The sequence below is a fragment of the Somniosus microcephalus genome, chromosome 1 (genome assembly GCF_052327205.1).
Source record: "Somniosus microcephalus isolate GS21.2 chromosome 1, FLI_Smic_1.0, whole genome shotgun sequence".
NCBI classification, from domain to species: domain Eukaryota; kingdom Metazoa; phylum Chordata; class Chondrichthyes; order Squaliformes; family Somniosidae; genus Somniosus; species Somniosus microcephalus.
Genome location: NC_140987.1, coordinates 358,189,431 through 358,217,236, shown reverse-complemented (window position 1 = coordinate 358,217,236; position 27,806 = coordinate 358,189,431). Strand labels below are relative to the sequence as shown.

Sequence of the window (27,806 nt, the reverse complement as noted above, 5' to 3'; positions counted from 1 at the left end):
TGGGACGTCCCGAGATCTTGAAAGATACTGTATAAATGCAAGCTTTCTTTCTTATATATTCTAGTGAATGGAGGGTCAGTTTAAAGAAGGACATTATTTGGGGGGGGGGGGAGGGAACAAAGATGACCAATGATGTAAAAGGTACATCCTACTTTGAGGTTTCCCTGCAAACACTTTCAAATAAAAATCAACATCATCTTAGGGAAAAACTCCTTGTAAAATCACTGCCACACATACCTATAGAGGCCAGGCAAGTGAGCTTGTAAGATAGTAAAATAGCACCTGGCTGGTATTGGCTACAGTGCCAATCAGCAAATGCCTCCAATTGGAACAGTGGGAATCCATCATTGTGTAAATCAGTACTCAAACCAGTGCTTTTGATTGATATTACTATATTAAAAAGAAAACATTCTGATTACTAATTGGAAATTATCTTCCAAAATGTGATGTAAAGATAGCACAGGTCATTAACCCTTGATTTGATCACTGCACAAGAATGAGGAGTGACTGGCACTCCTCGACAGAGAGCTGCAATTAGTAACAAAGAGAAGCAACATCGCCCATATAGTTTGCACCTCAGTGGTTACAATTGAGGGTCTGTATAACAGCAATAAACTACTCAAGCATCATTCAATTTGTTATTTGAACTCTCATTATATTCCTGCCTTGTAATTATTCTCATGTATTCATTATTACTTCAATTTCACAATGTTACAATTTAATAGAGGAAAAAAGTGTATTTGCCCCTCTCTCATTTTCTCCCCTAGTTTTCAGAAAGGTGCAGCTCCTGTTGGGAAATGGTTCTACGGGCAGTAGATTCCCTCTGGTACTTTGCCCAAGTACCAATTCGTCAGTGGCAGCCTGGACAGACAGTGACATTTAATGGGGCATTTCAAAACTGGGGACTATCAGAGCCCAGCCTAATCCTGCCCTCACTCAATGGTCCGGATTTTACAGTTGTAATGATGGAGAAACGGTCAGCGTTCGCCATCATTACTCTGTGAAACTGATAGCAACTTCTGGCATCCACACATGCGGTTAAATGCGGAAATCCAGCCTAATCCTTTTACACTGTAATATTGCTGTTAAAACCCCCCTGAAAAAGTTAAGCCTTGTTTTTTTAGGTTTTTAATAAAAATTATTTTTTTAAAGTTTGTTTATGATATTTCGGCTTCTCCTTAATCACATGTGTATGTCCCAATCTATTTTGTTTTCTGTAAAATTTGTAAAAAGTGAAGGGTAAAACCAGTGCTTTTTACTTCCTGGTTTGCTGTGTGAGAATTCTTCACTGACTGGCTGCTTAGCCTGCTTGATGACATCACTGTTGCAGGACGCTGGAGATCCCCTAGAGTTGGCGCCAGAATGAAATTAACGTCGAGAAAGGTGAAATCGACACCACAGAGATCGCTAGATCTTTGTGGGCAGCTTTCTTCGAGGTCAATGGCGAGCACCATCACTTCACCGCTGACCGCAAAATCCAGGCCAATGCTCAAACACGAACACTTTCCAGCAAGAGACAGCAGAAGTGATCAGAAGTGGGAACCCTGTCTGATTTCCCCCTCTCGAGTCTGGAGGCCAACTGTTGTATCCTTACCTGAAATCAGGTACCGCAGCGCAGATCAGGAATTGAAACCAGGACTTTCTTGATTTGTGCGACCCAGTCCCACACTGAGTACTGCACTTAAAAACTGAGCCCCGGGTTGGAGGGGGCTTTAATCAACGTATCTGCACCCATGTTTTGCATAAGTGAATCTGGAGGAGGAGAGCTACACCCATAGTTGACTGCAGCCCTCACAATGATTGTTAAATGATAATGTAAAAATCAGCGATACAATAAACCATACAAACAGCTCAATCTCAAACTGCAATTTCCTAACTTTGTTCTCTCCCTCTAGGTCAAGGGCACATTGTGCACTACTAATTATTAATTTTTCTAAATGATGGGGACTGGAGTTTTAATTATCCATCCTGCACTGCACTATTACCAGCATTAGCGAAGTAAACCACAGATGGTACAATGAAAATCCTGTTACAATACCATCAAGTGCAATCCTGCAGTACTGCCCAGTCAGCAAGTCTGCCAAATGAGACAAGCTGCCTTTCAGAGATTATCCAACACCATCAGCTGCATATGCTGCCCTTTGTGCTCTTCGACAAATGGACTCTTCAAATCATGTCACATTTACTGCTCCCTTCACTGCCATTGTGGTGAAGTGTCATAGAAACCTTGCTGCACTCTGTACACTAAGATTCTGTTCGCTGGTATTGAAAAAGTGTTTTTGTTGGGATTTCAATGGTGTGCCCTTCATACACCAGTAACAGCGAATGGAAATAGTCTCAACATCCGACAGCGAGAAGTAATCCTTTCCAACAGCTCTAGTTTCACATACCGAATGAGTAAATTGACCATTCATGTACACTCAAGTCTCACATAAATAACATTTACAAACAAATTGACGAACTTCTTGTACTAATCTTCCTCAATGGCTGAATGGGTAAAAGCACTACCTGGTGTAGACTAAGTCATACCAACCTAAAGGTCCCCAGTACTTTTTTCTGTCCTACAATAGCTCATCTCAGCATGGGCAGCAGTAGGGGGCGCTACAGTTGGGTGGGGTGCTAGGACTGGCCTACGTGTGTCAGCCTTGGCTCAATGGTAGCGCTCTCCCCTCTGAGGCAGAAGGTTGTGGGTTCAAGTCTCACTCCAGGGACAAGTACAAGATCTAGGTGGACATTCTAGTGCAGTACAGAGGGAGTACTGCACTATCGGAGATGCTGTCTTTTGGATGAGATGTTAAACTGAGGATCCGTCTGCCCTCTCAGGTGGCACTATTTTGAAGAGGAGCAGGAGAGTTCTCTCTGGTGTCCTGACCAATATTTATCCCTTAACCAACATCACTTTAAAAAAAAAGACTATTTGGTCATGATCACATTGCTGTTTCTGGGACTTGCTGTGCGTAAATTGGCTGCCGCATTTCCTACATTACAAAAGTGACTACACTTCAAAAAGGACTTCACTGACTAAAGCGCTTTGTGACATCCTGAGGTGGCGAAAGACGCTCTATAAATGCAAGTCTTTCTATGTGACCCTGGCGAGTTAGGGGGAAATCCTCCATAATTCCTGATCACTATCGTTGACTGCTGTTTGAAACTGCATGTGATGCACTCCAGAGTCAAACGGCCATCAAACACTTACTGACCAAGCGTACATATGACAAATGGCTACTGAGGTCAGTTATCAGTGCACTGCTAGCCCTCAAGCAATCGTGCCCTAGACCTCCCATAGGGAGGACAAGAGAAGTATTTGGGGGGGGGGGGGGGGAAATGTTAAATCCACTAGATGCTATTTTGAAAGATCAAAAATTACATGCAACACATCGCCTGGACTGATTTTGATCGCCTGAGGGTTTCGGAGAGGAATTTTCCAGGTCTTTTCCTGCCCATCATTTTTGTATGTTCATATGAATTAAACAGTAGCATCATCTTACAAAACACACCAAAAAATGACAGGGTGTATGCAATTGGGCAACACTCGGAGTCTGTGATATTTTTAAATATACAGTCGCTGCTCGAAAGCATTGCTGCCACATTGGACAATCCTGCAAAACCAATGGTTTTCATCCCAAGATCATAATGCTATTGATAGCAGTGGGACATAACCGTTCAATGCATGTGCCCCTCTAGACAAACCGCTCTGGCAGAATAAATCGCAAAAAGGAAATGCACAAATGGTGAGGCATGAAGCTCATTAAATGGATTTTTAAACCTAAGCTCCTGAAGCAATTAGCATAAGTTTAATGGAGTTACCTTATATCAATTAGAATAGTCTCCACACACCTTAGACCACAAGCATCTCTCCTAGTTAAGTTAACTCATTTTCCAACCCCATCTCGAGGTTTGTGCTAACATCTAAATCAACTACTAGGCTTAACAGACTTTTACCAGATTAAATACAAGGCATGTCCTCATTCAAAGGGAAACCCATTATATTGCTATGACAGCAAGGCAAGTTTACTCTTTATAGGGGCATCAAAAATAATCCATTAATGGAAGTGGAACGATCAATACTCCACACTTTATAAACATGTGAAATTACACATGATCAGTGTCCATCTCTTTGCAGTAGGCTTTGAAGACGATGAAAATGATTAATGTTAACTCGTGAAAAAAAATTGCAACCGCTGTTGACTCTACATTTTCCTACTGTGAATTTTTCAAACTGGACAGGGTGCTACAAGCCACCTTATCGCCTGTTTAAAAGAAAATGATTTGCACTGTTCCCGACTGTCAATACAAGCCGCTGTGTGACCAAAGCATCTGCTCACTTCCGTGTTTACCAGCTTGCCTGAAACTCCAAGACTCCGCCGAGTGCGTTGCCAATTCTTCGGATTAATTTCACGCAGGGGTCAGTTTCCTGCACTGTACCCCATCCTGTTCCAGACGGTATAGGTACATTTTCACATCTCCACCTCTTCGCTCACCACTCCCCCGCCCCAAAAAAAACTTTTTACAAACTTTCTGCAAGTTTTTGCAGTTGGCCCTGAACTTTCAGCCCGGGGGTCGCCGCAGAGCCCAGGCGCTAGCTTACCTGCCCGGATCAATAAATCCAGCGGGGTTTTCATCCCCTCGTAAACGGGAAAGGCCATGGAGAAATCCGCTAGCTTTCCCTCCCGGTGCCACGTCTGGTTTAAAAGGCTCGGGAGTCGCTTCCATGGAAGTTACGTGGCTCGCTCGGGCCCCGGACCGTCGATTTCCCTCACCCACCCCGTGTGAAGATATCGGTTTTCCAGGCGATATTTCTCCCCCCTCCACTGTTTTCCCAAACCGGAAGTGTTCGATCAAAGTGGGACCGCATCGAACTTCATTCCAAACTTTTAGCTTCTTCCGGGATAGGACGGCAGGGCGCAGGCGCGGCGCACACCTCCACCTCGCCTTGCCATTTTCAGCCTTTACAACTGATCCAGAAACAGCAAGTAACTGTCCCCTTGCACTGCACTCTCTCACTGTGTACAATGTCATTGCCTTTCGTGTCATGGTTAAATGGGAATGGCACGATGCCCAGTCAATATTAACATTATTCGCATCTAAACAAAACAATCTACTTTTAGTCTCATTCCAGCAGGGCAGGATTTCTGCAGAATTAGAGAATTTACAGCAGATAGGCCAGTCGGCCCGACTGGTCTCTGCCGGTGTTTCTGCTCCACAAGAGCCTACTTCATCTAACCCTAGCATATCATCCTATGTAGGAGACAGGGGCAACCAAAGCCGCAGTGAGATTTTACAATTGAAAACTCTCTCGGTGGTGGGTGTGTCCTAGCATGATAACAGCAGCACAGAAGCAAGGCAGCAAAGTGACTAGGATATCATGCTATATACCAAACAAAAAGGTGCTTTGATCCAGCTTAGTTCAATAGGAGCCGAGCTCCCCACATTTACTGTGAAAACTGGTTCTCTTATCCTCGAGGCAGTGGAATCATACACTCAGTTTCTTGTGGGCCTTTTAGCATTACAAGCACAGAAAGTTGGCACACAGGTCACCACTGTTCCTTGTAAGCATGCGCTGCTGCTGGCTTTTCAATGAGAAAAACTGTGCATGCGCGGTATTTTCAATAGCCCGAGGCGCCAAACAAAATTACAGGGAAGATTGGACATCACACTCCGGGCTAAAGGAGTGCCAACATACCCACGGATGGGGGTACACGGGTGCATGGTCATCATATCCTTGTGGCACTGACCAATCTTCCCTCTGAATTGTTTTAGGTGCACGCTCCCTTTTAGTGGCATGCGCGGACCATTCAAATCTTCGCACATGCACGCTTTTTCACATTTAAAAGCCGATGAGCGGCCTGCACAGGACCTCCAGAGCGCTGCGCGGCCACGCAGCTTAACGGGATCATTGGTGCTAGCCTAGATATTGATCCGGTGACATTAAAATCTATTCCCTATTGCAATGCAAAATACATTTAGCATCATAGTACTACACTACCCATTATCATTGACATAAGGATAACGCCTCGACCATCGGAGAAATTCTAATAAACTTTACATGATAATACTTCTCTATTGGAAAGGAACTGGAGGCAGATTTCTTTCGAGACGCCCTTGTTATAATGCACTGTTTGAATAGCATACTGTGTGTTCTAATGAGGTGTATGATGGAGGAAGAGAAAGAATTGGCTGACCCACTGGAAACAACAAACTCAGATTGTCGTGTGTTTCTTCATGCATCTCAGGTTTTTCTCATTACAATAATTCAGAATCCCGCAGGTAAAGCAAGCATGGGGCTGACCTCTCCAAACAATGACAAGCACCAGAACAAATTCAGAATGCTTGTTTGCCGACACACAGGTTCTTTGTTAAACAATCAAATGCAGAAAGAAGGAGGAGGGTGGGGGTGAAATAGACAACTCACATTGTGGTGCTGGGTACAATTAATGTCTACAGTTGGAAGATTGCCTACCCAAGGACCTTTTTGTCTGTGGCTGCAGATTTATTAAAGCTACCAGCAGTATTCATCGACAACTTCACTGATCACTATTTTCCAATTGTAAATGTGAAGTCCATTTCACCCATTGGCCATACACTATTCCTCTGTGAACTTGAACAATTACATTCGCAATATCTTTGCACAAAGACCGTTCTTCTAGTCTTCAGAAACAAATCAAATCAGAAGGGAAAATAGGCTTTACACAGCCACCTGTATTAATGAAATGTTTGATAAACATTTAGATAATAAAAAAAATTACATCTTCTTGACATGGATGCAGGGCTGTTTTACTGGCACTGTTAAGTCTCTCCACAGGAAGGCATAGTCTCAAATATAGAACGGAAAGGGTGGAAAGACCATTTAGATTAAACTAGAACAGAAAATGCTGTCACAGACCTGAAACGTTAACTGTTTTTCTCTCTCCACAGATGCTGCCTGACCTGCTGAGTGTTTCCTGTATTTTCTGTTGTTATTTCAGATTTCCAGCATCCGCAGTATTTTGCTATTGTATTTAGATTAAACATACTTTTCGTATAAAGTGGACTGCTAACACGGGCAGTGGGGGCTAGTGGTATCAACAAAAATCAAGAGAAAGCTGGATACGTACCTAGCGAAAAATTTGATAGGGGGGTAAAAATTTGCATTTAGGTAGTTCCTTTCATGCCCTCAGGAAATCCCAAAGCACTTCATAGCTAATGGATTACTTTTGAAGGGCAGTCATAGAATCATAGAATGGTTACAGCACAGAAGGAGGCCATTCAGCTCGTCGAGCCCGTGCCGGCTCTCTGCAAAAGCACTTCAGCTAGTCCCAATCCCACACCCTTTTCCTGCAGCCCTGCAATTTTTTTTTTATCCTTCAGGTACTTATCCAACTCCCTTTTGAAAGCCACAATTAAATCTGCCTCCACCACCCTTTCAGGCAGTGCATTCCAGATCCTAACCACTCGCTGCATAAAAAAGGCTTTTCCTCATGTCGCCTTTGGTTCTTCTGCCAATCACTTTAAATCTGTGTTCTCTGGTTCCCGACCCTTCCGCCAATGGGAATAGTTTCCCTCTATCTACTCTGTCTAGACCCCTCATGATTTTGAACACCTCTATCAAATCTCCTCTCAACCTTCTCTGCTCCAAGGAGAACAACCCCAGCTTCTCCAGTCTATTCACGTAACTGAAGTCCCTCATCCCTGGAACCATTCTTGTAAATCTTTTCTGCACCCTTTCTAAGGCCTTCACATCCTTCCGAAAGTGCTGTGCCCAGAATTGGACACAATAATCCAGTTGAGCCTGTACCAGTGTTTTATAAAGGTTCATCATAACTTCCTTGCTTTTGTACTCTGTGCCTCTATTTATGAAGCCCAGGATCCCGTATCCTTTTTTATCTGCTATCTCAACCTGCCCTGCCACCTTCAACAATTTATGAGCATATACCCCCAGGTCTCTCTGTTCATGCACCCCCTTTAGAATTGTACCCTTTAGTTTATATTGCCTCTCCTCGTTCTTCCTACCAAAATGTATCACTTCGCACTTTTCTGCATTAAATTTCATCTGTCATGTGTCCGCCCATTCCACCAGCCTGTCTATGTCCTCTAGAAGCCCATCCCTATCCTCCTCACTGTTCACTATACTCCCAAGTTTTGAAATTGTTTCCTGTACACCCAAGTCCAAGTCATTAATATATATATCAAGAAAAGCAATGGTCCTAGTACTGACCCCTGGGGAACACCACTGTGTACCTTCCTCCAGTCCAAAAAACAATCGTTCACCACTACTCTCTGTTTCCTGTCACTTAGACAATTCCGTATCCATGCTGCCACTGTCCCTTTTATTCCATGGGCTTCAAATTTGCTGGCAAGTCTATTATGTGGCACTTTATCAAACGCCTTTTGGAAATCCATGTACACCACACCAACCACATTGCCCTCATCAACCCTCTCTGTTACCTCATCAAAAACTCAATCAAATTAGCCAAACACGATTGACCTTTAACAAATTCATGCTGGCTTTCCTTAATTAATTCACACTTGTCCAAGTGACTTAATTTTGTCTGGGATTATTATTTCTAAAAGCGTCCCCACTACAGAGGTTAAACTGACTGGCCTGTAGTTGCTGGGTTTATCCTTACACCCTTTTTTGAACAAGGGTGTAACATTTGCAATTCTCCAGTTCTCTAGCACCACCCCTATAGCTAAGGAGGATTGGAAGATTATGATCAGTATCCACGTGCAATTTCCACATTTACATCCCTCAGCATCCTAGGATGCATCCCATCTGGTCCTGGTGACTTAGCCACTTTAAGTACAGCCAGCCTCTCTAGTACCTCCTTTTTATCAATTTTTATCCCATCTCAACTACCCCCTCTTTCACTGTGACTTTGGCAGCATCTTCTTCCTTGGTAAAGACAGATGCATGAAGAATGCTGTCTGATCAAGGCACAGGAGGTCAGCTAGCACCCATGAAACTATATCAGTGCATGAGTCAGTACCTTCAGGGGTAGAGGGGGGAACATTGGGTGGAGGGGAACTAGACAGTTAGCAAGGCTCCTCTTTTATTGCCAGTAAATGCACCATTTAAAAATACAGAATTGAAAATTTGAAACCTGTTAGTGCTAACACTGTACAGTTCTTCCCTTTCTCCACTGGTTCTGGAAAACATGGGTTATCTCAATAAGCTACACTTTGTCTTCATCAGCCTGTGCAGTCAGCTGTGGTAAGAGAGCAGCAGCCAAAACACGTCTCCTGATTGATTATATGACAGAGCACTAAGGCTGATCTTTGTATGATCTGATGTGAACCAAGAGTTGAATCGGCAGTATTTAACACACTGTAATCATTTTACTGCTTTTTTCATCTTATGTTTTTAAATACCCCACCAACCACACACTCCCATATTAGACATATACAGACACAGGCACAGGCACACATACTTCTTCAGTTAGAAGTGTAGGCAGCAGCCTCCAATCAACAGCACCTGTGGCCCAGGGTGACATTCCCTCCAGTTTTCCTTGCCTCCTTGTGGAAAGCACCTGACCTCCGCCCCATGCCTCTCCTGACAGTTGATCGAGACTGGGACTTGCTGTATGAGAAATCACTAATTCAGGTCTTGGAGTCCAGACATTTTTTTTTTTTTTTTTTAAATTTGTTCATGGGATGTGGGCATCGCTGGCAAGGCCAGCATTATTGCTCATCCCTAATTGCACTTGAGAAGGTGGTGGTGAGCCACATTCTTGAACTGCTGCAGTCCATGTGGTGAGGGTACTCCCACAGTGCTGTTAGCGAGCGAGCTCCAGAATTTTGACCCAGTGACGATGAAGGAACAGCGATATATTTCCAAATCAGGATGGTGTGTGACTTGGAGGGGAACTTGGAGGTGGTGGTGTTCCCATGCGCCTGCTGCCCTTATCCTTCTAGGTGGTAGAGGCCGCGGTAATGGGAGGTGCTGCCGAAGAAGCCTTGCCGAGTTGCTGCAGATCATCTTGTAGATGGTATACACACTGCAGCCACGGTACGCCGGTGGTGGAGGGAGTGAATGTTTATGGTGGTGGATGCAATGCTAGTCAAGTGGGTTGCTTTGTGCTGGATGGTGTGGAATTTCTTGAGTGTTGTTGGAGCTGCACTCATCCAGGCAAGTGGGGATTATTCCATCACACTCCTGACTTGTGCCTTGTAGATGGTGGAAAGGCTTTGGGGAGTCAGGAGGTGAAACACTTGCCGCAGAATACCAGACTGACCCAAGAACAAAAGAAATAGGAGCTGGAGTAGGCCATTTGGCCCTCGATTCAATAATATCATGGCTGATCTGCTACCTCAACTCCACTTTCCTGCACTATCCCCATATCCCTCGATTCCTTTAATATCCAAAAATCTTTCGAGCTCTGTCGAAGTGTCATCGACCTGAAATGTTAACTCTGTTTCTCTCTCCACAGATGCTGCCTGACCTGCTGAGTATTTCCAGCATTTTCTGCTTTTCTTTTATTATTAGAGAACTCTAATGATTCACCATCCTCTCAGTCCTAAATGGCCGACCCCTTATTCTGAGACTGTGACACCTGGTTCTGGACTCCCCAGCCAGGGGAAACATCCTCCCTGCATCTACCCTGACAAGCCCTGTAAGAATTTTGTATGTTTCAATGAGATCACCTCTCATTCTTCTAAACGCTAGATAATATAGGCCTAGTCTACTCAATCTCTCCTCATAGGACAATCCCCCCATCCTAGGAATCAATCTGGTGAACCTTCGTTGCACTATGGCAAGTATATCCTTCCTTAGGTAAGGAGACCAAAACTGTACATAATACTCCAGATGTGGTCTCAGCAGGGCCCTATATAATTGCAGTAAGATGTCTTGACTCTTATACTCAAATCCTCTTGTAAAAAAAGTCCAACATACCATTTGCTTTTGTAATTGCTTGCTGTACCTGCATGTTAACTTTCTGTGATTTGTGTACAAGGACACCCAGGTCCCTCTGAACACCAACATTTCCCAATCTCTCACCATTTAAAAATTACACTGCTTTTCTATTTTTCCTACCAAAGTGGATAACTTCACATTTCTCCACATTATATTCCATTTGCCATGTTCTTGCCCACTCACTTAGCCTGTCCATATCCCTTTGAAGCCTCTTTGCATCCTCTTCACAACATACATTCCCACCCAGCTTTGTATCATCCGCAAACTTGGATATATTACATTTGGTCCCCTCATCCAAATCATTGATATAGATTGTGAACAGCTGAGGCCCAAGCACTGATCCTTGCAGTACCCAACTAGTTGCAGCCTGCCAACCTGAAAATGACACGTTTATTCCTACTCTCTGTTTTCTGTCCATTAACCAATCCCCAATCCCATGAGCCCTAATTTTGTTTAATAACCTCTTGTGTGGCACCTTATCGAATGCCTTCTGAAAATCCAAATACACCACATCCACTGGTTCCCCCTTATCTATTCTGCTAGTTACAACCTCAAAAAACTCTTACAGATTTGTCAAACATGATTTCCCTTTCATAAATCCGCGTTGACTCTGCCCAAACCTATTATTATTTTCTAAGTGCCCTGTTACCACGTCCTTAATAATAGATCCTAGCATTTTCCCTACTACTGATGTCAGGCTAACTGGTCTGTAATTCCCTGTTTTCTCTCTCCCTCCTTTCTTAAATAGTGGGGTTACATTTGCTACCTTCCAATCCGTAGGAACCATTCTAGAATCTATGGAATTTTGGAAGATGACAACCAATGCATCCACTATCTCTATAGTCACCTCTTTTAAAACCCTAGGATGTAGGTCATCAGGTCCAGGGGATTTATCGGTTTTCTGTCTCATTAATTTCTCCAGTACTATATTTTTACTAATACTAATTTCTTTCAGTTCCTCATTCTCGCTAGACCCTTGATTCTCCACTATTTCCAGGAGCGTTTTTGCATCTTCTTCCGTGAAGATAGACACAAAAGGGCTGGATTTTACCAGCCCTGAGGAGGAGTGTCTGGAGTCAGGACTGCTGGGAAAAATCCCCAAAAATGGGAGCGGGTCCCAAACCTGCTCCCAACCCGCCTCCAACCAATCTTCCCGGGAGTCGGTCCCCGATTTGCGCAGGGTTCCGATTCCTAGAGGCAGGAAGAGGATTACAGCCACTTAACTGCCTGTTAAGAGGCTTTTTCCCATTTTTCCACTACTGCTGTGGGCTTCCGGACGTCGGGGAACCCTGCCAGGGTAAGTGAGGCGTGATATGGGTCTACAGTAATTTTTGTGTGTATATATGACAGCTGCAGAAGTGGTTTAAAGGATTCAGTGGGATACTGGTGAGTATCAGAGGTAAGGAAAAGTTATGAAAGTAACGTTTAATGTGTTTAGATGTTTCTGCAGGTGACAAGCTGTGAAGTGTTTGTGTAGGCTCATCTCATCGGGACAAGTGACAGATGGCTTCTGCAATCTCAGCTGCAGCTGCCATCTGTTTTATCCTAAGGAGAGAGTAATTGGAGAGCCTGGATGCAAGGGCTCACCTTATCTGTTCTTTTTTTTTGGGACACACAAGCATAGAGAAATAATGGGACCAGTTACAGAGGTTAGGTCATTGTCCTACACAAGTTTCCTTCCACAGTGCCCGAGACAAAGCAATAGGGGTGATTTACTTTTATGATTATACTAGCTGGGGGGGCCCGGTGTTGCCAGGGCAATTTTGGGCCACGCGGTTTACGGCCGGGCGCTGCCGCTCCCGCGCTCTGTGTCATTCTTTCCCTCCATGACCCTCTCTCTCTCCCTGGTTTCCTCTCTGTCCCTCCCTCCCCTCTCCCTCCCTAGCGCCTCAGGCCCGGTGCCGTTGTGATAATTTGGCACCCGGGGAAGGGCTTTGAAAATTGAGCCAGGCCACGGTGGCCGTGCGGGGCCTAGCGCTTCAGGGCCGAGACGGACCCTAGCTGATTACCCGGTGCGCCCGGCCGCCGCGCCGCGCGGTTTACGGCCGGCCGCTGCCGCTCCCCCGCCCGCTCTGTGTCTGGGGCCAAGCGGTTGTGAGGCCCGGCCGGAGTGAGCCCAACTCACCTCCCGCTCCCGGAGCCGCAATGTGGGGGTTTGTTTGGCTGGTGCTGTCGCTGTGGGGATGAAAAAAATGGCGGCGAAGTTTCGGGAGGCTGCAGGATTAGGCCCGCCCACAGACGGCGGATTGGTCAACCATCAGGTCACTGAACTGTAGGATTGGTCAACCATCACGTCACTCAACGCTAATGAGCGGTAGGATTGGTCAACCGCTAATGAGCGGATTTTTGAACGTTTTTTGTATACTGTCCGAACAATTTTTGTCTGAGCAAACATACGCCTATTAGACTCCCCTAATGATAAGCTTTCTTTTGATATAACATGCGTGTAGGTACGCTCTAACTTTTGAGTGTATAGCGGACAGACAGACAAACCAGCTCTTTTATATAGATAGATAGATATGACAGAGGCAGCCATGTGACCAGCTTCTTTTGGCTATAATCCAGAACCCTTGCTGATAACCAGTTTACCTATAGATTGAATCCAGAGCAGCCACACTTTGGGATTTTTTTTTTAATTTTTTATTAAGGGGCAGCACGGTGGCATAGTGGTTAGCACTGTTGCCTCACAGCGCCAGGGACCCGGGTTCGAATCCGGCCTCGGGTGACTGTCTGTGTGGAGTTTGCACATTCTCCCCGTGTTTGCGTGGGTTTCCTCCGGGTGCTCCGGTTTCCTCCCACAGTCCAAAGATGTGCGGGTTAGGTTGATTGGCTATGATAAATTGACCCTTAGTGTTAGGGGGATTAAATACGTGGTGTTAGGGGGATTAAATACGTGGGGTTACGGGGATAGGGTGGGATATGTGTTGGTGTAGGGGTTACAGGGATCGGGTGGGATATGTGTCAGTGCAGGCTCGATGGGCCGAAATGGCCTCTATCTGCACTGTGGGGTTTCTGTGATTTCTGTGAATTGCATTGTATTTGCATTTTAACAGGATTGCAGGAGTACCTTCACCACACGGACTGCAGCGGTTCAAGGCAGCGGCCCATCACCACCTTCTCAAGATGGGCCAACCGAAGATGTCAATAAATGCTGGCCTAGCCAGTGACAGCGACATCCCGAGAATGAATTTTTTTTTAAATGCCTACCCACGCCAAGGTGATGGGTGAACAGCCTGCTTCCGGATCTCTGGAAATGATGATCAGAAGCTTCAGAAGAACTGTCCAAATCAAATCACCTTTGGAATGTTACCTCTCTTCTAGTGAAGCAGCACCTGGCTTCCTTCCCAGATGGCAATGAGTGAGCTTTTTGAAATGGCATCAATATTAATACAGCAAGAAAGAGGTTAGCTTCAGGTCAGGACACAAAAGCTGATTCTATAAATTATGAGATTGATAATAATCGCTCTGCTATTTTCAGCAGAGGAGCCCATTTTCCTAAACACCTTACACAATGACAGGCATGAATCATGGCTAGATAATGATCCTGGTAACCCATCAAAAGGTTTCTCAAATAAAATGTAAACGGGGCCACCCTAAATTTCACTGGAGCAAACCGGTTTTCAAAAGTGATTGACTCTCCGATCAGACAGTGCAGATTCCTGCAGAAATTAACTCCTCGTGTAAAAACTAAAGGTTGAGGCATTTGGCAGTTCAATAAGATGAGAAAGACAACCAAGAGTTGAGCACAAAGTCCAGGCTGACACTCCAGTGCAGTGCTGAGGGAGTGCTGCACTGTCGCAGGTGCCATCTTTCGGATGAGACATTAAACCAAAGCCCTGTCTGCTCTTGCAGGTGGATGTATCAGATCCCACGGCACTATTCGAAGAAGAGCAGGGGAGTTGTCCATGGTGTCCTGGCCAATATTTATCCCTCAACTAGCATCACTAAAAATCAGATTATCTGGTCGTTATCTCATTGCTGTTTGTGGGAGCTTGCTGTGCACAAATTGGTTGCCACATTTCCCACATTACAACAGTGACTACACTTCAAAAAGTAGTAAATTGGCTGTGAAGCGCTTTGGGACATCCTGAGGTTGTGATCGGCGTTCTATAAATAAAGTCCTTGCTTTCCTTTTCTTGAATATACGATCAAGTATTGCGACTGATTTAACCTTTGACCTGTACAAAAGGTGTAATCCTTTACTCAAAGCAGCATGAGACAATGGCTCATGCTAGGGGAAGGTGACTCTTTAAAGTCTAACTTAGCATTTCAAAAGGATTAATATACATACAAACTACTATAAAACTAGCAAAAGATGACAAGCAGCTTCATAAAAGCTGACACGCTGTGAAAAAAGCTGACAACTCAAAAACAGTCTCGAGTATAAGCCTTATAACGTGAAGACAAGATGTTAGATGGAAAGTGCAGCGGGACGAAAAAACCTGAAGTATACAAGAGTGCAGTATTCAGCAAGTGGAGAATTTATAAATAACTGAAGGGGGATATTACTGTTGAAATCATAAGATTTATTTTCTGGTGGGATCTGGTGCTCATTCCTTCCTGTCCCCCTGCTGGGCAATTTCAATTGTTTTTTTTAACACTTTATTTAGTGCATTTTTTAAGCCTATTGTGTTCTACTATTAAGACAAAAACTATTTCTCCTGGAAGGGGTAATCATATTTAACATATGAAAATAAAAGTAGTTGTAAGGACTTCAAAGACAACTTTACATCCCTTAGTTCCTCTCGTTGGAAATCTAACTTCAGATACATCGGAGATAAATTCCTGCGGACCTCATCCCACTTATCCGCTGTAATTTCGGCGGAAGAGCTGTGGAAACCCCAGAAAACCTACGTAAAGGCTTTTCTACCAAATTTATGGCGAAGGGGGAGAACCGCCACAGAAACCCACCCCCATCACGTTCATTAGTGGCCTGACACAACGCACATCTATAATAATCCCAACATTCGCAAGACAAAACTGACTCAATATCACAGAGCCCATGATAACCCACAGGCAGGCGCGGGATTACCGGGATTTAGAGCATGCTAATTTGACTATTTTAAATAAACATTTTTTATTTTTAAATAGCTTCGGGGGAGCGGGGAGAGATAAAGGCGATTCAAAATGATCAAAACAAAACTTTGGAACAGAGTGCTGATGAAGTCACTTCCAAACATGAATTGGTCTTTTCCTCCAAAACCATTTCTTGCCCCCTGGACATATTCATACAACAGGTGAATGTTCAAATGCACACACATCATACTAAAAGCAAGTAGTGGAAGTAAAAGCCAAAAATTTAAGGAAACTTTTGCTGAACATCAAGGTACAAACCCCCTAAATGCCAAAGCTTTCAATCCTCCTACGTAATACTCTATGAAGTCACCTTGCCGAGTTACACTGACACTTCTGTTTCACTGCAAAGTAGAAACTGCTTCACTACAACACAAGTGTAAATGAACTCTCATTCACCTGGATAGTGTACAAGAGGCAAGCGAAGGGTGGGCTACAAGTTTAGGGTCTTGCCTTAAATACCTCCTCAGGTTCAGCAGCATTAGTCTCTCCCGTAAATAGTTGCCACGCCTCTTATATGCCAGAGTAGACTTACGCTGCACACCCAATATCTACTTATATGACAATGCAACCTTGGGGATGGAACAATGCAGCCCCCGTGACATACTAATTGGATATTGTGTTTTTCACATTAATCCATGTATGATCCTTCCGTCTTTTCAAGGGAGGACTGAGAACCCATGTGGTAAAATGATTCAGATATAAATAGTTGAGCTGCTTTATTTCACAGCTATAGGGTTGTCAGCTCTGTTTGGACATATTCCTGGTCATCACATGACCTCCTGCCTCCAACCACCCGCTCCCGCACTCCTGCCATCGGTTGCCCAACATGCCCATACGTGCAGCTTCCCACGCCAATCGGAAAGCGAATAGACTCTTCATTACCCGATGGGATGTGACTTGACTGTCAGTCAAACAGCCTTTTTTCCCCCATTTTTATAACTAATAAACAAAAGTGTGCAAAGTCTTTTTTATAAAACCACAATTTTTAATGCCTCCTGTAATGTCTCTCCTGGGCTGATCGCAGCAGTGTCCTGGAGGTAGTCTTTAATTCCTGGAGACTCCAGGGCAATCCTGGAGGGTTGGCAACCCTGCACAGCAAGAGAACATGCAGAGCAGCAGTAATGATCAGACTCACTTAGCTCAATCCGTACAACTTGACTTCACATAATAATACAAAATAATGAACATGATTCACTACCCCATATCAGTGGACTGTCTTACTTGACAAATAAAATAACTCCTAACTACCCGCCAACATTCTCCTTCTGCGTCCGGCCACAGCTTGCCCATGTAACCCTTTGTTTGAATACCTGACGGTCAACACTGAGGAGCAGCGGGTCTTTGTTCTCATTTCCTGTCCCACAGGAAATTGGGGCTTAGGACCCGACTCCCCCGTCTGGTGGTTGGTCAGAAAAGCTACAGATCAAGCCTGCTACAGTGCGCCCTACTGAGACTGACTTCATGCAGAACATCACAGGAAGGAACATTCCCATTCCTCCCCTCCGAAATCACCCCCCCCCCCCCACCCCCAAAAGTGTGAAAGTTTGCTGAGGGCACCTGACTGAGGACACCTCTCTATGGCTCTGATTTCTGGTTACTCTCCTTGCACCTATTTCCTGTTTACAGTCCATGTGCCTATTCTCTCGTTACATTCCACGTGTGTAATGATACAGGGTTAATTAGTAATCGTATAGTAAAGGATCCTCTGGGGAAATGTGATCATAATGTGATAGAAATTCAGATTGAGTTTGAGAGTGATGAAGTTAAGTCAGAAACTAGGGTCTTAAATTTAAACTCCCCAGCCAGGGGAAACATCCTCCCTGCATCTACCCCGTCAGCCCTGTAAGAATTTTGTATGTTTCAATGAGATCACCTCTCATTCTTCTAAACTCTAGGGAATATAGGCCTAGTCTACTCAATCTCTCCTCATAGGACAATCCTCCATTCCAGGAACCAGTCTGATAGCACAGTGGCATAGTGGTTAGCACTGTTGCCTCACAGCGCCAGGGACCCGGGTTCAAATCCGGCCTCGGGTGACTGTGCAAACTCCACACAGACATTCTCCCCGTGTTTGCGTGGGTTTCCTCCGGGTGCTCCAGTTTCCTCCCACAGTCCAAAGATGTGCGGGTTAGGTTGATTGGCCATGATAAAAAATAATTGGCCCGTAGTGTTAGGGGGGGATTAAATACACGGGGTTACGGGGATAGGGCTTGGGTGGGATGGCTGTCGGTGTAGGGACCGGGTGCTAGGGTTTGGATGATCAGCCATGATCTCGTTGAATGGCGGAGCAGGCTCGAAGGGCCGAATGGCCTACTCCTGCTCCTATCTATGTTTCTATGAACCTTCATTGCACTCCCTCTATGACAAGTATATCCTTGCTTAAGCAAGACCACCAAAACTGTACACAATACTCCAGGTGTAGTCTCACCAGGGCTCTATATAATTGCAGTAAGACGTCTTTACTCTTATACTCGAATCCTCTTGTAATAAAGGCCAACATACCATTTGCTTTCCAAATTGCTTGCTGTACCTGCATGTTAACTTTCAGTGATTTGTGTACAAGGACACCCAGGTCCCTCTGAACACCAACATTTCCCAATCTCTCGCCATTTAAAAAATACTTTGCTTTTCTATTTTTCCTACCAAAGTGGATAACTTCACATTTCTCCACATTATATTCCATTTGCCATGTTCTTGCCCACTCACTTAGCTTGTCTATATCCCCTTGAAGCCTCCTTGCATCCTCCTCACAACTTAATATTCCCACCCAACTTTGTATCATCAGCAAACTTGGATATATTACATTTGGTCCCCTCATCCAAATCATTGATGTAGATTGTGAATAGCTGAGGCCCAGGCACTGATCCTTGCGGTACCCCACTAGTTACAGCCTGCCAACTCGAAAATGACCCATTTATTCCTACTCTCTGTTTTCTGTCCGTTAACCAATCCTCAATCCATGCTAGTGTATTACCCCCATCCCATGAGCCCTAATTTTGTTTAATAACTTCTTGTGTGGCACCTTAACGAATGCCTTCTGAAAATTCAAATACACCACATCCATTGGTTCCCCCTTATCTATTCTGCTAGTTGCAACCTCAAAAAATTGTAACAGATTTGTCAAACATGATTTCCCTTTCATAAATCCATGCTGACTCTGCCCAATCCTATTATTATTTTCTAAGTGCCCTGTTACCACGTCCTTAATAATAGATTCTAGCATTTTCCCTACTACTGATGTCAGGCTAACTGGTCTGTAGTTCCCCGTTTTCTCTCTCCCTCCTTTCTTAAATAGTGGGGTTACATTTGCTACCTTCCAATCCATGGGAACCATTCTAGAATCTATGGAATTTTGGAAAATGACAACCAATACATCCACTATCTCTATAGCCACCTCTTTCAAAACCCTAGGATGTAGGCCATCAGGTCCAGGGGATTTATCGGCTTTCAGTCCCATTAATTTCTCCAGTACTATTTTTTTTTACCAATACTAATTTCTTTCAGTTCCTCATTCTCGCTAGAGCCTTGGTTCTCCACTATTTCTGGGAAGTTTTTTGCATCTTCTTCCGTGAAGACAGACACAAATCACTGACTGTTATGACACACAAATAGTTGCATATTTATGAGAATACAGTCTATTCACTGCTCTGGTCGAAACAAATCTCTCAATCATAATCACAAGTACAGAATGAGGAAGGTCATCTTAGCTCATTCATCTTGTAAAACTTACTGGCCCCACCATCACAACATCCAACTGTTTCCTACATGACCCCAAGGCTTTGGCCTTCACTTCCTGAGCCAAGGTGCACTCCAAGTGTTAACACACTTTGCATGAAGACTTCCTCATATCAATCCTAAATTTGCCTTGCACCAAAAGTTGTGCACTTATCTTATACGCCATTATATATCTTTATCCAAAGCTCAAAGCCCAAATGACGCTGGGCTTTCCTCATACAGTCCCCACCGTTTATAGCGGGTGCATTGGTGTTGAAGTGATTTGCCTACTATAGGCGGTGGACATTATAACAAGTAGCGGGAAGGCAGAAGGCAGCTGTATGACTAACTATACCTGTCCCAGGTCGCAGTCGATGTCTGAAATTTCCCTCCTCCTGATTTCAATCGTGCACCTTAGGAGTTAGAACCATTAAAATTTATTTGAATAGAGCTACCGCTGGATCTGACTGCATGGAAACGACCTGTTGTGCAACCAAATGGGAGAAAGAAAAACAACTTGACCTAGTCTGCTCAAAATATCCAGCGCGCTTGATAAGTTTTAAGCGATGCCTTTGTAATCAACTTCAATGGAAAGGAGAAATGGTCAGCACCATTTGCCCAATACAGGTGACTGCCTGTGATAAGTGAGGACTGTACTTCAATCCTCTGACACCAGGTAGTCAGCCTTGTGGCTCCTCTCTGTACTGTCTCCAGGACTTGGGAGTATTTCCCTCAGGTCAAGTGCCCACGTTTATGAGGTCATTTCAACTCCTTGGCATGTCGCGGTTTTGTTACCCCCAAGCAAACTAAGACTTATCTTATAATTGTGACCGCCTTTGCTATAAAGGAGTTCACCCTATAATTTAATTAAGCTGCTGCACGATTCTCCATAGCCCTGCTATGCGGGTCTGACCACACAACCTTTAAAGTGATCAGAACCTCTTGTACAAAGGGATTAGCTTCAAAGTTAATTTGCTTTATGAATATTTATTTTTTAATAAAACATGGACTGAAGGCCATAAGAATTAGGAGTAGGAGTAGGCCATACAGCCCCTCGAGCCTGCTCCGCATTCAATAAGATCATGACTGATTTTCGACCTCAACTCCACTTTCCTGCCTGATCCCCATATTCTTTGATTCCTTAGGGCCAAAAAATCTATCGATCTCAGTTTTGAATATACTCGTCAACTGAGCATCCACAGCCCTCTGGGGTAGAGAATTCCAAAGATTCACAACCCTGAATGAAGAAATTTCTCCTCATCTCAGTCCTAAATGGCTGACCCTTTATTCTGAGACTATACGCCCTAGTTCTAGACTCTCCAGCCAGGGGAAACCGACTCTCAGCATTTACCCTGTCAAGCCCTCTCAGAATCTCATATGTTTCAATGAGATCACCTCTCATTCTTCTAAACTCCAGAGAGTATAGGCCCATACTACTGAATCTCTCCTCCTGGGACACTAATGGGGAAAGCAGCTAGGACATGTTATTAGGGTGACATTTCAGCGTCCTCGCCTGCAGCCAAGTTTCCTGCCCATCAGCAGTGCAGATCAGAAAATTGGGCATGTTATTAATGGACAAACAATTGAGGGCAACATGGCCACAATTTTCCGAAGTACAGTAGTTGGGTGAGGCAACCTGCTTTGGGAGGAGGACTCGCAATACCTACCCTATTGAGTGCAAGTATGAGAACTGAATTAACAGCAGAGAATAAAACCATAGGCTGGGCATTTCAGAGATCATGCAAGATCAACTGTATGTTCATTGAGATCCCATGCACTGTTCAGCTCTGCAATTCATCCCTAAGCTGCTCCTTGACATGTGATCTCATGTTTCAACACAAATATAAAGGAAAGGGAAAAGGAAAAAGGAAAGGATTTGCATTTGTAATGTAGGCAACGTGACAGCTAATTTGCGCACAGCAAGTTCCCGCAAAGAGCAATGAGATAATGACCAGATAATCTGTTTCTTTTAGTGATGTGGTAGAAAGATAAATATTGGCCAGGACAACAGGGATAGCTCACCTGCTCTTCTTCAAAATAGTGCCGGGGCATCTTTTACGTCCACCAGAGAGCAGACAGGGATCGGTTTAATGTCTGATCCGAAAGATGGCACCTCCAATAGTGCAGTGCTCCCTCAGCACTGCACTGGAGTGTCAGCCTAGATTATGTGCTAAATTTTCCGGAGTGGGACTTGAACCCACGACCTTCTGACTCAAGAGGCAAGAGTGCAACCACTGAGCTGAGGCCAACACCTAACAAAAGAGAGAAGGGCAGAAAATAAAGGCTCACCTTCTGTAGTTAGCTGTCCATAAGTTGTTTCCCATATGATGCACTGCAGTCCATCCTCATTGTAAAGCAAACTATTACTATTAGTCCATCCCAACAAGATACACACCTGAAAGGCCAATGTTATCCTCTATTATTTGTTCTTCGACAACATCCAAGGATGTATCGTCCATCATCCTGGTGGAAACCTCATCACAATCCAGGCTAGAATAGAACAGGTCTGTGTTTGGCACTTGTTCTACTATCACAGCAGGAAACGACAAAGGGTCTTCAAGCTAGGATTAAAAAAAAAGGTGCAACAGGATTAAAGGGAAAGAGACAGAAAACAGGATTAAAGGGAAAGAGACAGAAAACACACAGTGAAAAAACAGCAGCTGCTCCCACAAAGTTCAACATGTTCGAGTTCACCTGTTCACAATACATCCTAAACCGAGAATATCAGCACCTTATTCTTAAAGCTGTACCTTGTAGAATTAAGGTTTCAGCATATATCCAAAGGAGCCCAACCTGAAAAGTCAGTTTGGACTGAACCCCACCCTTTAACATACGACCCTGTAAAACATTTATCGCTATTAAGTAGGGTGAAGCTTCAAAACAGGACACTAAGCACTGATGCAAAGATGTTATTTTTCCTATGGGGTGGTGAAGGGTAGATGCAGAGATGACTGCAGCGCTTCCCCAAGTCACCCCCATGCAATTGACAGATCTAAAAATAAACATAATGTATTGATTCCAGGAGGCGTCACCTCACATTATCTCAAGTAGGTTTTGGGGTTACCTTTAAAGCACTTCGAAATTAAACATTCAAAATATTGCAAGTCAACACAAGTTTCCTTGATCTGTTCTCAAAAGAACACCACAGCCACATTACTCAGAGTATCTTATCTGATTGCCAGTCAGTGACCAATGTTATAACTGGTATTGCATCTTTTTCTTCGACTACTCTGGGACACTCATTGTTGACCTTCCAGTCTTGGTATGAGGTTGTGTATCAAATCGCAAGAAACATTTCATGACCAATGAACATCAACTATATGAAAGTCTGGTATCTTCTGTACTATGATAGAAAGAAAAAACTTGCATTTATAGAATGCCTTTCATGACCTCAAGACAGCCCAAAGCACTTTACAGCCAATTAAGTATTTTTTTGAAGTGTAGTCACTGTTGTAATATAGGAAACGTGGCAGCCAATTTGCGCACAGCAAACTCCCACAAACGCAATGAGATAATGACCAGATAATCTGTTTTTAGGAGTTGGTTGAAGGATAAATATTGGCCAGGTCACTGGGAGAACTTTGCTGCTCCTCTTTTGAAATAGTGCCAGCAGATCTTTTACGTCCACCTGTAATAGTATGTGAAATAGATTTCCAGGTAGCCAAAAGCTGCCCTTAATTTGGCACTAAGTTGACAATCTCATTCGGAAAGGCCACAGGGTGGGCAATGGAAATGCTAAATTTGGTGCTCTTTTGCAGTTAGGACAGATTAGATGGAGCTGTACACAGCCATCTAACCCCGTGCTACACCGGACCTGGAAGTACTTGATATTGAATCAGGTTGCCCGTGACATGGAAGTGCTCCATTTCCCAGCACCGGTATCCACCACCCCCACATCCCACCTTGATAAACGCAAAGAAAAATAAAATAAATTAAAATGTAGGAATGGAATTATAGAAAAAAAGAAATCCATTTCAACTCAATGGCCCAAAGTTTTTGATCTGATGTAGAATGGGCTAATACAAAGATTAGCACTGGAGTACTTAACATTTAACAGGTTAAAAAGAAATCCTGTAACACTAAATAATTCAGTTTACATGTTTTACTGGAAAAACTGGTAAAAAAGGCAGTATCAAATACTGAAGACGTGCTGAAAAGTCCTTGTTTATGTTGCGTTCTTGTAAATCAGCTCCTCGCTGCTGCACATCTGGGCACTCACATTTAGCGCTGCTCTACTTTCAATCAGTGCGAGACTAACATCAGTGCACCAGGTCCCCATGTTTATCCGACTTATCCCAGTGGCAGAATGGTAAATCCCCAATCCAGACCCAGAGAAGCCTTAAATGGAAAGATGCCCTCTACTTGCCTTCGAGATACATATGGTTCTGATGGGGGTAAGATAGCACAGTACCCAGAAGGGGGCAGCAGACATCTGTCAAACTCAGGCTGAGACTGAGCACAAGCTTCAATCAACTTTATTGACATGTACCACTGCTGTTCTTTACTGATCTGCTGCTGGTCTCCCACCTTCTGTAGGAGATATCTTACGATGTGCTATAAAGTTGTGGTGCTGTAAAGGACCCAAAGTCGTAACATTCTCTGTAATTCTGCCTCTTCAAATCCACTATAAGCAAATTGACAAATGTACCCGTGTTCCTCTGTTTTGAAAAGAAATGAGAAGCAGAAGCTATTCTGATGATACCATAGAGATGTTAGAGGTTCAATCAGCAAATTTTCACGCTGTATTTTAATATTTTTGAGCAGCCTTTCTTTAAGTGGCTGTAGCCAGTGCACTCAGTGGTCACTGTAGGTCAAACAGTGACAGATGTATCATTAGAACCTATCCCATCAATTTCTGTACTGTGTTGAACAGCAGAAGCTCAGTATTCTAGTGCTGCAGTGCCCCACTCTGGCTCATCCACAGTAAAGGATTGCTCTTTTATTTTTCAATTTATTTTCCCAGTTGAAGGCAAATTTAAAAGTAATAATTTTACTGTCATATTCGTGTTTGCCAGCAGTAGGATCAGAGTACTGAAGGGATTATCTCAAGTGCTGAAGACCAACCATTCAAAAAGTATTCTTTTATTGACCAGGATTTCTATTTGGTGTATGTGTTAATGTATTTTAAAGTATGGACATTGCGCCAGGAGGCTGCAACCAAGCCCGAACCAACAGTCTGGCTCTGGATCAAAGCAATGGTCTAGGGCAAGGAGGACACAGGCCAGTTCCATTAAATCTTACTTTTATTTTTACAGCTATTTTCTCCATTCATCAAATCTCTTCTCCCCAATTATGTACCATTTCTATTTAACAGAACAGCCAACCAACTAACTCCCAATCCTTTACCAGCCATTGGGAGTTAATCAAGAGTGGGTAAATTTAACTAGACCTTTAAGAATACAGGAACAGGAGTAGACCCTTCAGCCCTTCAAGCCGGTTCTGGAGGTGATAATGTTCCTATTGCACCTGCTGCCCTTGTCCTTCTAGGATTCGGCAGGCGCAGGTTTTGGAAGCGCTGCCAAATAAGCCATGGCGAGTTGCTGCAGTGCATTCTGTAGATAGTACACATGGCAGCCACAGTACCTCGGTGGTGGACATTTAGCCTAGTGGATAAAGTGCCGATCAAACGGACTTCTTTGTCCTGGATGGTGTCCAGCTTCTTCATTGTGGTTGGAGCTGCACCCATCCAGGCAAGTGTTCCATCACACTCCTGATTTGTGCCTTGTAGGAGGTGGAGAGGTGAGCTAAAACTGGATCAGAAACATAGAAGATAGGAGCAGGCCATTCGGCCCTTCGAGCCTGCTCCGCCATTCAACGAGATCATGGCTGATCATCCAAACCCTAGCACCCAGTCCCTACACCGACAACCATCCCACACAAGCCGTAACCCCGCGTATTTAATCCCCCCTAACACTAAGGGCCAATTTTTTTTATCATGGCCAATCAACCTAATCCGCACATCTTTGGACTGTGGGTGGAAACCGGAGCACCCGGAGGAAACCCACGCAAACACGGGGAGAATGTGCAAACTCCACACAGAGAGTCACCCGAGGCCAGATTTGAACCCGGGTCCCTGGCGCTGTGAGGCAACAGTGCTAACCACTATGCCACCGTGCTGCATAGCTAATTAACTGTGATTTAAACTCTCTAGGCTGGAAAACCCTTTTCCAGTCTAGTGATCGGCACAAATTTGATTAACTCTCAACTTCAGCTGATACTATCTCCCATTTCTGCCACACAACGTCCCCTGATATTTAAGCACGTTGGGATACTTTCAAGTACATTAAAGACACTATATAAATGCAAATTGTTGTTGTTGTGGACGACAACCACCATGGCAAGGGGGAAGAGAATAGTGAAGCAGAGTTAAACAGTGCAAAATAAAGTCCAAGATCCTTAACTCAGATGCCAAGGCTATGCTGAACCAGACAAGGACCAAAGCTGGATGCCACAAACCAGTGATGCGGCAAGTACACAAGCAACTGCACAATTTAAATCATCCATTTATCCCACCGTAAAATTTCAGTTAAACCTTGTGGAAATTGAGACAGAGACAATATGGCTGAGGGTAGCTCATGGAAAATACAACCTGCATATTCACTCTCAATTCGCTCACTCAATCACTTATATTTTCTGTATTCCACCCACACATTGTAAAGACCTCTGGTGTTGAACTCTACCTAACCAGTCGACAGATTGTAAGGGCACCATTTCCTGCCCCAAATGACTTCACTTTCAGGAAGGATACAGTAGAGAACCAAGCTCAATATAGAAAATACAGAGGACAACTGGAAAAGGAAATTAAGAGGGGCGAAGAGAGTGTGTGAGAATAAATTAGCGGCTAACATAAAAAGGGAACTCAAAAGTCTTTTATAAACATATAGGCCTAGAAATTCAGTTGTTTGCGCCAGCCGCTAGCGCCTTAGGAGGAGGAGATGTGGGGCGCTAGGCGGCTAGCGGCCGGGCGCAGCACGATCTGCGCCTCTCCCCAACTTCAGTAAAGATTTAGCGGCGGCGCAAAGCCTTTGCGCGCGCTCAGCTGCGCACGCAGATCCTGACGTCATTTCATCGTGCAACGCCCTTTGTGCGCCCCAAACCGGAAATTCAGTGGCGCCGGCCTATTGTGCGCCTGGCGCCCCTAGCGACTGGTAGAGGGGAACGGTTCCCAGTCGCTGCGGGGCGAGGAGGGCGCAAATTAAAGGGCACTCCTCCTGCAGTAGAAATGGCAGCCATTTTGCAACACTCCTCCTTTGTGAGAGACGGATCTTTGCAGAGAGACAAAGGTAGAGAGCTTTCTGGTTTGGCTCAACACTCGCACAGGTACTTGTGGCTTCAGGCCACAGAATTGCACTTGTCTTTAACTTCAGAGCCATAGCATTGATTGGAAACATATAATGGGGGCTGCAATGGGTGCAAACGTTGGCCTTCTCCATAGTCCTGGGCGTTGTACAGATCAAGCAGCAGTGGTCAGGCCTTGCTTCAGGGCTGCAGTGTGCAGGGCGTGGCAGGCAAACAAATCCACCCTCCCCCTTTAAGAGCTCACCGGCGCCAGAGTGTCTGCCGTCAATCAGCAACTCGCCGAACCTGCGCTGCGCCCGCCCTCGGGGGTATCGCCCCGGGCCGCCGGCTTAGCGCCTAATGATAGTCGTGCATCGCCTGTTATAGCGCAGCAGCAACCTCTTGGGGCGATGCCACTGAATATCGGCGAAGGTGGCGCGAAGTTGCGCCGGGCGCAAACTTTAGCGGCCGCCCGGCTGTAGCACCCCAAACGTGGCTATACTGAATTTCTAGGCCATAAATTGTAAAGGAGTAGTCAAAGGAAGGGTGGGGCCGATTAGAGACCAAAAAGGAGATCTTCTTGAGGAAGCAGAGGGCATGGCTGAGGTACTAAATGAGTACTTTGCATTGACATTCACTAGTGAAGAGGATGCTGCCAATGTCACAGTAAAGGAGCAGGTAATGGAGAAATTGGATAGGATAAACATGGTTAAAGAGGACTTAAAAGTTTGGCAGCGTTCAAAGTGGAAAAGTCATCTGGTCCGAATGGGACACATCCTAGGTTGCTGAGGGAAGTTAGGGTAGAAATTGCAGAGGCTGTGGTCACAATTTTCTAATCCTCGTTAGT

General features: G+C 44.5%; 1 protein-coding gene across 5 annotated transcripts in view; it reads right to left on the bottom strand.

The window, feature by feature from the left end:
- Positions 1-27,806, bottom strand: part of elf1 (E74-like ETS transcription factor 1) — a 267,604-nt gene that overhangs the window by 23,669 nt on the left and 216,129 nt on the right. For 4 of the 5 annotated variants that reach the window (XM_085995929.1, XM_085995947.1, XM_085995921.1 and 1 more), the window contains one exon: positions 22,077-22,242. In XM_085995929.1, coding sequence (XP_085852055.1) covers positions 22,077-22,242 — 166 coding nt within the window. Of the gene's footprint in view, positions 1-4,588; positions 4,875-22,076; positions 22,243-27,806 lie in introns of those variants that run through there. The other variant, XM_085995956.1, reaches the window with a different exon arrangement.